The sequence below is a fragment of the Oncorhynchus nerka genome, linkage group LG10, assembly GCF_034236695.1.
Source record: "Oncorhynchus nerka isolate Pitt River linkage group LG10, Oner_Uvic_2.0, whole genome shotgun sequence".
Lineage (NCBI taxonomy): Eukaryota > Metazoa > Chordata > Actinopteri > Salmoniformes > Salmonidae > Oncorhynchus > Oncorhynchus nerka.
The window spans coordinates 8,401,853-8,414,387 of record NC_088405.1 but is presented as its reverse complement, the minus strand read 5'-3'; the positions used below and the strand labels follow the sequence as shown (position 1 = coordinate 8,414,387).

At 51.4% G+C, this 12,535-nt stretch overlaps 2 protein-coding genes across 2 annotated transcripts in view; one reads left to right on the top strand and one right to left on the bottom strand.

Annotated features, from left to right (window-relative positions):
• Nucleotides 1–3,881, bottom strand: part of LOC135573613 (transcription elongation regulator 1-like protein) — a 112,679-nt gene extending 108,798 nt beyond the window's left edge. The window contains exon 1 of the mRNA XM_065022876.1: nt 3,511–3,881. Within this exon, the coding sequence (XP_064878948.1) occupies nt 3,511–3,834 (324 nt within the window). The 5' untranslated portion in view covers nt 3,835–3,881. The remainder of the gene's footprint in view (nt 1–3,510) is intronic.
• A 3,996-nt stretch (nt 3,882–7,877) lies between these two features.
• On the top strand, nt 7,878–12,184 carry LOC135573612 (collagen alpha-2(I) chain-like). Its single transcript, XM_065022875.1, has 3 exons — nt 7,878–7,964; nt 9,288–9,461; nt 9,701–12,184. Exons 1-3 carry the CDS (start codon nt 7,878–7,880, stop codon nt 12,182–12,184), a joined length of 2,745 nt encoding a protein of 914 aa, XP_064878947.1.
• Nucleotides 12,185–12,535: the final 351 nt, after the last annotated feature.

Here is a 12,535-nt window from a genome sequence, read left to right as displayed (position 1 = left end):
GCTCATCATCCACCGTGCCATCCTACCAACTACAGCTCATCATCCACCGTGCCATCCTACCAACTACAGTTCATCATCCACCATACCATCCTACTAACTACAGTTCATCATCCACCATACCATCCTACCAACTACAGTTCATCATCCACCATACCATCCTACCAACTACAGCTCATCATCCCATCCTACCAACTACAGCTCATCATCCACCATACCAACTACAGCTCATCATCCACCGTGCCATCCTACCAACTACAGCTCATCATCCACCGTGCCATCCTACCAACTACAGTTCATCATCCACCATACCATCCTACCAACTACAGTTCATCATCCACCATACCATCCTACCAACTACAGTTCATCATCCACCATACCATCCTACCAACTACAGTTCATCATCCACCATACCATCCTACCAACTACAGCTCATCATCCACCATACCATCCTACCAACTACAGCTCATCATCCACCGTGCCATCCTACCAACTAATAGTAAGTGCCTTCTACAGTATCCTCCAACTACAGCTCATCATCCACCATACCATCCTACCAACTACAGCTCATCATCCACCATACCATCCTACCAACTACAGCTCATCATCCACCATACCATCCTACCAACTACAGCTCATCATCCACCATACCATCCTACCAACTACAGCTCATCATCCACCATACCATCCTACCAACTACAGCTCATCATCCACCGTGCCATCCTACCAACTACAGCTCATCATCCACCGTGCCATCCTACCAACTACAGCTCATCATCCACCGTGCCATCCTACCAACTAATAGTAAGTGCCTTCTAAAGTATCCTTCAACTACAGCTCATCATCCACCGTGCCATCCTACCAACTACAGCTCATCATCCACCGTGCCATCCTACCAACTACAGCTCATCATCCACCGTGCCATCCTACCAACTAATAGTAAGCGCCTTCTAAAGTATCATCCCTATGAATGGTGGTTAACGGTGTGAAAAGAGTCCAGGTCGACATCAGTGCCAATATGCCTGACCTGTCTTGATCAAGTTCGCTCTCTGCTCTCCTCAGATTAAATGACACGCTGTGTTTGTCTGTGTGACCAGCATCAGAGGACCAGGCGGAAGAATGTGCTCTGATCCTCAGGATGTAAAGAAGACACTAAAGCACCGCTGTTGCAATCAGAGACCCACTGCAGTCACACTACACTACAGGCCACTCAGGGCATGCATATGGAAATACTTATTTACACCATAATTTGCAAATAAATTCATAAAAAATCCTACAATGTGATTTTCTGGATTTTTTCTGATTTTTTTTTACAGGCCTCTCTCATCTTTTTTTAAAGTGGGAGAACTTGCACAATTCGTGGCTGACTAAATACTTTTTTGCCCCACTGTACATATGGAAATAATCTTGACATTGTGCTACATTGTTCAGTTTCCATTAGGAAGGAACAACATCCATCTGTAGCTCAGTTGGTAGAGTGTGGTGTTTGATTCCTGGGACCACCCAGTTGGTAGAGTGTGGTGTTTGATTCCTGGGACCACCCAGTTGGTAGAGTGTGGTGTTTGATTCCTGGGACCACCCAGTTGGTAGAGTGTGAGTGTTGTGATTCCTGGGACCACCCAGTTGGTAGAGTGTGGTGTTTGATTCCTGGGACCACCCAGTTGGTAGTGTGGTGTTTGAGTGGTAGAGTGTTTTTGATTCCTGGGACCACCCAGTTGGTAGAGTGTGGTGTTTGATTCCTGGGACCACCCAGTTGGTAGAGTGTGGTGTTTGATTCCTGGGACCACCCAGTTGGTAGAGTGTGGTGTTTGATTCCTGGGACCACCCAGTTGGTAGAGTGTGGTGTTTGATTCCTGGGACCACCCAGTTGGTAGAGTGTGGTGTTTGATTCCTGGGACCACCCAGTTGGTAGAGTGTGGTGTTTGATTCCTGGGACCACCCAGTTGGTAGAGTGTGGTGTTTGATTCCTGGGACCACCCAGTTGGTAGAGTTGGTAGAGTGTTGTTTGATTCCTGGGACCACCCAGTTGGTAGAGTGTGGTGTTTGATTCCTGGGACCACCCAGTTGGTAGAGTGTGGTGTTTGATTCCTGGGACCACCCAGTTGGTAGAGTGTGGTGTTTGATTCCTGGGACCACCCAGTTGGTAGAGTGTGTTTGATTCCTGGGACCACCCAGTTGGTAGAGTTCCTGGGACCACCCAGTTGGTAGAGTGTGGTGTTTGATTCCTGGGACCACCCAGTTGGTAGAGTGTGGTGTTTGATTCCTGGGACCACCCAGTTGGTAGAGTGTGGTGTTTGATTCCTGGGACCACCCAGTTGGTAGAGTGTGGTGTTTGATTCCTGGGACCACCCAGTTGGTAGAGTGTGGTGTTTGATTCCTGGGACCACCCAGTTGGTAGAGTGTGGTGTTTGATTCCTGGGACCACCCAGTTGGTAGAGTGTGGTGTTTGCAATGTCAGGATTGTGGTGTTTGATTCCTGGCACCACCCATGCATTATAAAAAAAAAAATAATGTCTGCGCACATGACAGGAAGTGGCTTTGAATAACAGCGTGTGCTAAATGGCTCATTTCTATTATACATAACCACTAGGGCATGGAGTTGATAATGTCCAAACAACTATTTCATTCGTCAGCAACATAGCAAAACTCCCCAGCTGAAGTGGTAATGCAATCACTCTGAAATCTGTATGCAGATAGTAACAACACGGACGTGGTTCTGTACGGACCAGTTTTCATCAGACTAACTAGACCAACCCAGGGCACGTGTGTGTCTGTGCGTGTGGACATGTGTGCCTGCCTATGTCTACGAGTGCAGGTGAGTGTCTGTCTCTCCGTGAGTGTAATCCCCTATCAATGTGGACATGTGTCCCTGCCTATGTCTACGAGTGCAGGTGAGTGTCTGTCTCTCTGTGAGTGTAATCCCCTATCAGTGTGGACATGTGTCCCTGCCTATGTCTACGAGTGCAGGTGAGTGTCTGTCTCTCCGTGAGTGTAATCCCCTATCAGTGTGGACATGTGTCCCTGCCTATGTCTACGAGTGCAGGTGAGTGTCTGTCTCTCTGTGAGTGTAATCCCCTATCAGTGCGGACATGTGTCCCTGCCTATGTCTACGAGGGCAGGTGAGTGTCTGTCTCTCTGTGAGTGCATTCCCCTATCAGTGCGGACATGTGTCCCTGCCTATGTCTACGAGTGCAGGTGAGTGTCTGTCTCTCTGTGAGTGCATTCCCCTATCAGTGCGGACATGTGTCCCTGCCTATGTCTACGAGGGCAGGTGAGTGTCTGTCTCTCTGTGAGTGCATTCCCCTATCAGTGCGGACATGTGTCCCTGCCTATGTCTACGAGTGCAGGTGAGTGTCTGTCTCTCTGTGAGTGCAGGTGAGTGTCTCTCTCTCTGTGAGTGTAATCCCCTATCAGTGTGGACATGAATGTTGCTCAGGTTTATAGCAAACACTATTTATCATTCATAATAACCATCATTCTGAAAATGTCCAGTTTTATCTGATAGCAACCTACCTGCACGTTCTGCAGGGGAAACTGACTGATGCCAGGGTTAGCTGCTGTGTGTGTCGGTATCCTGGCCAGAGGCAGGAAGGGATCACAGGACAGCTGCCAGCTGGAGACGGCTTGGAGCAACGGAGGAGGGTGGTGATGGGAGAGCAGGAACGGGTGGTGATGGTGTGGCGCGGCAACAGGGGCTGTATTGGCACCCAGCCGGCAGAGCCCCGAGGCAGCAGCAGCAGCAGAACCAGGGCCAGGGAGCATCCACAGCCATGGAGAGGCATCTCTCTCTATCTGCCACAGCTGTGGCTGAGCCTTCAGTCGCCCCACAGGGATCATCCCTACATTCTAGACCACCACACAACACCTGGAAAGGCTGGGAGGGACCCTAGACTTCAGAGAGGACAGTGTTTCATTATTATCAAGCAGATTGATAAAGGATAAAGGATGGGAGACCTGGTGAGAGGCACCTGCCCATACTCACACTCACACTCACACACCCACACTCACACACCCACCACACACACACACACACACACACACACACACAAGAAGCTAGGCAGTCACTCACACACATACTAACACACCCATTCACTCACACACACACACACACAAGAATCTAGGCAGTCACTCACACACACACTCACACACCCATTCACCCACACACTCACACACCCATTCACCCCCACACACACACACACACACACACACCCACAGACAAGAAGCTTGGCAGTCACTCACACACACACTCACAAGCAGCTAGGCAGTCACACACACAAGCAGCTAGGCAGTCACACACACAAGCAGCTAGGCAGTCACACACACACAAAAGGAGCTAGGCAGTCACACACACACACACACAAGCAGCTAGGCAGTCACTCACTCTCACACACACACACACACACACACACACACACACACACAAGCAGCTAGGCAGTCACTCACTCACACACACAAGCAGCTAGGCAGTCACACACACACACAAGCAGCTAGGCAGTCACACACACACACAAGCAGCTAGGCAGTCACACACACAAGCAGCTAGGCAGTCACACACACACACACAAGCAGCTAGGCAGTCACTCACACACACACAAGAAGCTAGGCAGTCACACACACAAGCATCTAGGCAGACACACCACTCACTGGAAATACTCTACACAACAAGTAATTACAGCACTTGTAGGTATTGATTTAGTGAGGTACAAGGCAGTATCACTCATAGCTGTACATGTAGTTAGAGGGGCCGATGGATGAAAACAAGAAATATAAAGAAACATCATGATAAATGACTTATGGCAGATGGTCACGATGCATTTATTCCAGGCAAAGGTCGGCGGGGTGATCGGGAGAGGGATAAAATAACAACAATTAGCAGGTGTTCTAGAATACCTTCAACGGGGTTCTATCGGGTTTTATGGAGAGCGCATTCCAGAGGCTGTTATTGAGCTGCGCGGAGAATGTGAAAAGTATTACATCCAAAAGGTGCACAATTATTGAACACTGAGACACATACACGTTTCGGACTATGAAAGACGCCTAATGAACTATATTGCGCATTTGCACTCTGAATTAGGACTACGCTTAATATTCAGGTTTTCAAACCTCTTCTCTGGGACCCTCAAACGAACTAGCTCACCTGATTCACCTATTCCAAGGGCTTGATGATTAATTGACAAGTTAAATCAGGTATGCTAGCTGTGTAATCGTTCAAATAATTGGAACGGCTGGGGTTCACCCAGAAGACGTTAGAAAACCCCCCTGGTCTAAAAGACTACCGTTTTTTTCAAGAAGGAAAAATGTGCTTGATCGATTCCCACATCTGTTAATTTACATATTCTACTGTAAGGGAAGGCTACCAAGACAACGGAGACCAGCTGGCAAGTTGATCAAATAAGCCTACAACTTGGAGATGCATGTTGGTAAAGTCCTTGAAAATTGTGTAATCCCCCCACACAAAAAAAATTCAAAAATATCTGCGTTAAAATATAAATCAATAAGAACACACGGGAATTAGTTGTCTCCCTTGTTCCGCACCAGATGGACCTTGTCAATGAGAGGTAGCCTATCACTCCAAATTAAATAAGAATAACAATGCGTTTAGTTTGACATTTAAATATGGGAATGAATGGGGCACAGTTGAAGTTTGGATGGAAAGTTCATTTAAAAATCAGTCTTCACATTAGATCAGATATCCTCCACCTCACCTATAATGCGTTGTAGGCTATCAATCCCTTCAGTTGTCCACTATTAACATCGCTCGTCCATCATTTATGGATGAATTTTCCGTTGGTAATTTCAATCCAAAAATGACTACGCTGTTTATCCTATCCAAATATCCAAAACATGCAGCCTTGTCGCCAGGTAGGCTACAGTATAGCCAGCATACAATGGAGGAACTGAGGACACTCGTTCGTTCATGAAGCGCAGGGCATCTTCAAACGGTGACGGTTGGTCGGTGAGTGATGGTTTGTCAGAAAAGAGAGAGAGGAGCTCGAGCCCAATGGAGATCTTCTATTTGCTGTCACGGAAAATCTCTTCTAACCCTGATACCGTTTCAGCCTCTTTCCCACCGAACGTCACCCCTAACGCAACACCGCACCGCGGCACGGTTTACTCCACTTACTTCTCCCCAATCAAGTCATAGGGGTTAGGTTGGACTAGAAACAGTTTTTCCTGTTTCAGAAAACTTCCTTTAGTGCAAAACGTGAAAACATTCCTAAGCGACTGCAAAACGTCTCCAATGAGAACTGAGAAGCCTACTGCGCACCTCTCTCGCTCTCTATCTGTCTCTGCATCATCCGGTACCACAGTGGAGTCTGGACTGCTCCTCTCTGAACAGCAGCAACCCAGTGCGCTACTGTAGCATAGTGTCCTTCCCACATCTCCTCTCTCGGCACCAAGGGTTTTGGATACTGTATGGCAAGTCACATGGAACACAATCTAATCACATGAATGACGCACAATCTCACCAGCATTCAGAATACATCACTGTAGCGCGTGGTAAATTGAGCCACCTGGGGGTACTTACAGCAGCCACCTGACAACCTAAACTTTGTGTGTTATTATATATTGTGTTGTTATATATTCTGCTGTTTTTCCAGTCATAAATATATCGCTTAAAGGCAACATACTGTGGGAGCAGAACGCGTTATATTCAGAACAAATGATATGGGGGTGTATACATGTTTGAAGGGTGCCCCACCCCTTCGCCATCTCTTTTAGAGGGAACATTGTAACGTTACAGTCATATGATTGTTTGGTTTTCCGTTCCATTTTCCAAAAAAGTACAATGAGCACAACGCATTTCAGCAGCGTGGCCGTGTCCACCAGCGCAGCCCAGTCTCTACAGCAGCGTTTCCCAAACTCTATACGGGGCTCAGAAGTTACCATTTCAGCAACACGCTAGCGCCACCCGGTCTCTACAGCAGTGTTTCCCAAACTCTATACGGGGCTCGAAGTTACCATTTCAGCAACACGCTAGCGCCACCCGGTCTCTACAGCAGTGTTTCCCAAACTCTATACGGGGCTCGATGTTACCATTTCAGCACCACGCTAGCGCCACCCAGTCTCTACAGCAGTGTTTCCCAAACTCTATACGGGGCTCGATGTTACCATTTCAGCAACACGCTAGCGCCACCCGGTCTCTACAGCAGCGCTTCCCAAACTCTATACGGGGATCGAAGTTACCATTTCAGCAACACGCTAGCGCCACCCAGTCTCTATACTACCGGGAGCAAGCCATTTCAGCACCATGGCGCCGTGTGACAATGTATAGTCAACACACGTGCTGAACTGCACTGAAATGTAAACAAAATTATCCCACAGGCTGAATGGAAACATGCAGCGGTATAATGACACATTTAAACTCAGCAAAAAAAGAAACGTCCTCTCATTGTCAACTGCTTTATATTCAGAAAACTTCATATGTGTCAATATTTGAATGAAAATAACAAGATTCAACAACTGAGACATAAACTGAACAATTCCACAGACATGTGACTAACAGAAATGGAATAATGTGTCCCTGAACAAAGGGGGGGTCAAAATCAAAAGTAACAGTCAGTGTCTGGTGTGGCCACCAGCTGCATTAAGATAAGAGCGTCTGCTAAATTTAAATGTAAATGTAAATGTACTGCAGTGCATCTCCTCCTCATGGACTGCACCAGATTTGCCAGTTATTGCTGTGAGATGTTACCCCACTCTTCTACCAAGGCACCTGAAAGTTCCCTGACATTTCTCGGGGGACTGTCCCTAGCCCTTACCCTCCGATCCAACAGGTCCCAGACGTGCTCAATGGGATTGAAATCCAGGCTCTTCGCTGGCCATGGCAGAACACTGACATTCCTGTCTTGCAGGAAATCATGCACAGAACGAGCAGTATGGTTAGTAGCATTGTCATGCTGGAGGGTCATGTCAGGAGGAGCCTGCAGGAAGGGTACCCCATGAGGGTGGAGGATGTCTTCCCTGTAACACACAGCGTTGAGATTGCCTGCAATGACAACAAGCTCAGTCTGATGATACTGTGACACACCGCCCCAGACCATGGACCCTCCACCTCCAAATCGATCCCGCTCCAGAGTACAGGCCTCGGTGTAACGCTCATTCTTTCAATGAAAAACGTAAATCCGACCATCCCCCTGGTGAGACAGGAGAGCACTTTTTGCCAGTCCTGTCTTGTCCAGTGACGGTGGGTTTGTGCCAATAGGCGACGTTGTTGCCGGTGATGTCTGGTGAGGACCTGCCTTACAACAGGCCTACAAGCCCTCAGTCCAGCCTCTCTCAGCCTATTGCGGTTAGTCTGAGCACTGATGGAGGGATTGTGCGTTCCTGGTGCAACTCGGGCAGTTGTTGTTGCCTTCCTGTACCTGTCCCGCAGGTGTGATGTTCGGATGTACCGATCCTGTGCAGGTGTTGTTACACGTGGTTTGCCACTGCGAGGACGATCAGCTGTCCGCCCTGTCTCCCTGTAGCGCTGTCTTAGGCATCTCACAGTAGGGACATTGCAATTTATTGCCCTGGCCACATCTGCAGTCCTCATGCCTCCTTGCAGCATGCCCAAGGCACATTCACACAGATGAGCAGGAACCCTGGGCATCTTTCTTTTGGTGTTTTTCAGAGTCAGTAGAAAGGCCTCTTTATTGTCCTAAGTTTTCATAACTGTGACCTTAATTGCCTACCGTCTGTAAGCTGTTAGTGTCTTAACGACCGTTCCACAGGTGCATGTTCATTAATTGCTTGTGGTTCGTTGAACAAGCATTAGAAACAGTGTTTAAACCCTTCACAATGAAGATCTGTGAAGTTATTTGGATTTTTCCTAATTAAGACAGGGTCCTGAAAAGGGGACGTTTCTTTTTTTTTGCTGAGTTGTTTATAAGTGAAGAAGATTGTTAATGTATAAGAGGAGGCATGTTCAATTAGCAAATAAAGGATCAAGGGCTTTGGATCAGATAGCATACTACTCCTGCTGCCTTAATATAAACATGCATTTACAGTAACTGTAGCATGCTGCATTCAAAGTAGAATCCTGGATAACTTTGACCTTGTCTTCTGCTTGAGTAAACTGAATAATTTATCATCACCTGATAAAACAGGGTGATTCAAGATGAATCTGCATGATTCTCCTGTTTCCGTGCAATGTTGAAGCTTGACTGTCATGGGCGATGTGCCTCAATGGTGCCAATCTGGAGCGGTGAAATATCCATTCAATTTTATTGGACACTTCCGTTTCATGTTTCTGTCCTTGCATTGTCCATTTGGTTTGAAAAAGTACGGCTTCTGTTTTTTTTCAGGAAAAGTTGATGAGTATCAGGTTGGTTGCAGATTTAGCCCCAGAAAGCAATGAGGAATCGGCCCAGAAGCGGCCCTCTTCCAGGGAGCTGGCCCTGATTGAATCGGCAGGGAATCGGGTGTCGGACTCGGCCCTGAATCAAAATGAATGTCTGCCCAGAATCGCTACCCGGGCAGTCGGCAGTTTCGGTCCACCGGAATTCAGCCAACTCTGCCGGTATCTCACCAGAATCGCCCAAGGCAAATTTAAAGAAATGTAATCCAAAATTACCCGATTTAATGATTTTAAATATTACTATTAACATTTTAAATATTACTATTAACATTTTAAATATTACTATTACCATTTTAAATATTACTATTACCATTTTATACAAATTATACTCATCCACCAAAAAACATTTTGTGTCTGAAGAAACACCTGGTGACCGTGGTGCATCTGGGCCGCCACGGGACGCTCTGGGCCGCCACGGGACGCTCTGGGCCGCCACGGGACGCTCTGGGCCGCCACGGGAGTCGCTACGGCTGGGACATCCCACCCAGCCAAACGCTCTGGGCCGCCACGGGAGTCGCTACGGCTGGGACATCCCACCCAGCCAAACGCTCTGGGCCGCCACGGGAGTCTCTACGGCTGGGACATCCCACCCAGCCAAACGCTCTGGGCCGCCACGGGAGTCTCTACGGCTGGGACATCCCACCCAGCCAAACGCTCTGGGCCGCCACGGGAGTTTCTACGGCTGGGACATCCCACCCAGCCAAACGCTCTGGGCCACCACGGGAGTCGCTACGGCTGGGACATCCCACCCGGCCAAACGCTCTGGGCCGCCACGGGAGTCGCTACGGCTGGGACATCCCACCCAGCCAAACGCTCTGGGCCGCCACGGGAGTCGCTACGGCTGGGACATCCCACCCAGCCAAACGCTCTGGGCCGCCACGGGAGTCGCTACGGCTGGGACATCCCACCCAGCCAAACGCTCTGGGCCGCCACGGGAGTCTCTACGGCTGGGACATCCCACCCAGCCAAACGCTCTGGGCCACCACGGGAGTCGCTACGGCTGGGACATCCCACCCGGCCAAACGCTCTGGGCCGCCACGGGAGTCGCTACGGCTGGGACATCCCCCACCCAAACGCTCTGGGCCGCCACGGGAGTCGCTACGGCTGGGACATCCCACCCAGCCAAACGCTCTGGGCCGCCACGGGAGTCGCTACGGCTGGGACATCCCACCCAGCCAAACGCTCTGGGCCACCACGGGAGTCTCTACGGCTGGGACATCCCACCCAGCCAAACGCTCTGGGCCGCCACGGGAGTCGCTACGGCTGGGACATCCCACCCGGCCAAACGCTCTGGGCCGCCACGGGAGTCGCTACGGCTGGGACATCCCACCCGGCCAAACGCTCTGGGCCGCCACGGGAGTCGCTACGGCTGGGACATCCCACCCGGCCAAACGCTCTGGGCCGCCACGGGAGTCGCTACGGCTGGGACATCCCACCCAGCCAAACGCTCTGGGCCGCCACGGGAGTCGCTACGGCTGGGACATCCCACCCGGCCAAACGCTCTGGGCCGCCACGGGGAGTCGCTACGGCTGGGACATCCCACCCGGCCAAACGCTCTGGGCCGCCACGGGAGTCGCTACGGCTGGGACATCCCACCCAGCCAAACGCTCTGGGCCGCCACGGGAGTCGCTACGGCTGGGACATCCCACCCAGCCAAACGCTCTGGGCCGCCACGGGAGTCGCTACGGCTGGGACATCCCACCCAGCCAAACGCTCTGGGCCGCCACGGGAGTCGCTACGGCTGGGACATCCCACCCGCCAAACGCTCTGGGCCGCCACGGGAGTCGCTACGGCTGGGACATCCCACCCGGCCAAACGCTCTGGGCCGCCACGGGAGTCGCTACGGCTGGGACATCCCACCCGGCCAAACGCTCTGGGCCGCCACGGGAGTCGCTACGGCTGGGACATCCCACCCGGCCAAACGCTCTGGGCCGCCACGGGAGTCGCTACGGCTGGGACATCCCACCCGGCCAAACGCTCTGGGCCGCCACGGGAGTCGCTACGGCTGGGACATCCCACCCGGCCAAACGCTCTGGGCCGCCACGGGAGTCGCTACGGCTGGGACATCCCACCCAGCCAAACGCTCTGGGCCACCACGGGAGTCGCTACGGCTGGGACATCCCACCCAGCCAAACGCTCTGGGCCGCCACGGGAGTCGCTACGGCTGGGACATCCCACCCAGCCAAACGCTCTGGGCCGCCACGGGAGTCGCTACGGCTGGGACATCCCACCCGCCAAACGCTCTGGGCCGCCACGGGAGTCGCTACGGCTGGGACATCCCACCCGGCCAAACGCTCTGGGCCGCCACGGGAGTCGCTACGGCTGGGACATCCCACCCGGCCAAACGCTCTGGGCCGCCACGGGAGTCGCTACGGCTGGGACATCCCACCCAGCCAAACGCTCTGGGCCAAACGCTCGGCTGGGACATCCCACCCAGCCAAACGCTCTGGGCCACCACGGGAGTCGCTACGGCTGGGACATCCCACCCGGCCAAACGCTCTGGGCCACCACGGGAGTCGCTACGGCTGGGACATCCCACCCAGCCAAACGCTCTGGGCCGCCACGGGAGTCGCTACGGCTGGGACATCCCACCCGGCCAAACGCTCTGGGCCACCACGGGAGTCGCTACGGCTGGGACATCCCACCCAGCCAAACGCTCTGGGCCGCCACGGGAGTCGCTACGGCTGGGACATCCCACCCAGCCAAACGCTCTGGGCCGCCACGGGAGTCGCTACGGCTGGGACATCCCACCCGGCCAAACGCTCTGGGCCACCACGGGAGTCGCTACGGCTGGGACATCCCACCCAGCCAAACGCTCTGGGCCAATCGTGCGTCGTCTCATAGGGTCTCCCACTCGCGGCAGACACGGGTCTCGAACCAGCATCTGCAGCGACGCAGTTTCCACAGCAATGTAGTGTCTTAGACTGCTGCACCACTCAGGAGTCTCCAGCCACAAAGTTTTGAATGCTTATCAATTGCCTACACAAAGTATCAAAATACTAAAATACTACACAGGATTCTTAAAGGATTTTCTTTAAATGTTAATTGTATTTTTTGATCACAGAAACAATGAGAAAATATGGAAAAAATAAATAATGAAATATTAATTATATTAAGCAGCTGGTGTAATCATCTGCCAGAGAGTAGCCCCAATCGGCCCGAGCCCCGAGTAATACATTTGGGCCAGATAACTCA

Coding starts and splice junctions, on each gene's coding strand:
- LOC135573612 (XM_065022875.1), top strand. CDS start 7,878: ATGGTTAGTAGCATTGTCATGCTGGAGGGTCATGTCAGGAGGAGCCTG. Junction 7,965..9,287: donor GGGTGGAGGATGTCTTCCCT/GTAACACACAGC, acceptor GTTTTTTTTCAG/GAAAAGTTGATGAGTATCAG. Junction 9,462..9,700: donor CCAGAATCGCTACCCGGGCA/GTCGGCAGTTTC, acceptor TTGTGTCTGAAG/AAACACCTGGTGACCGTGGT.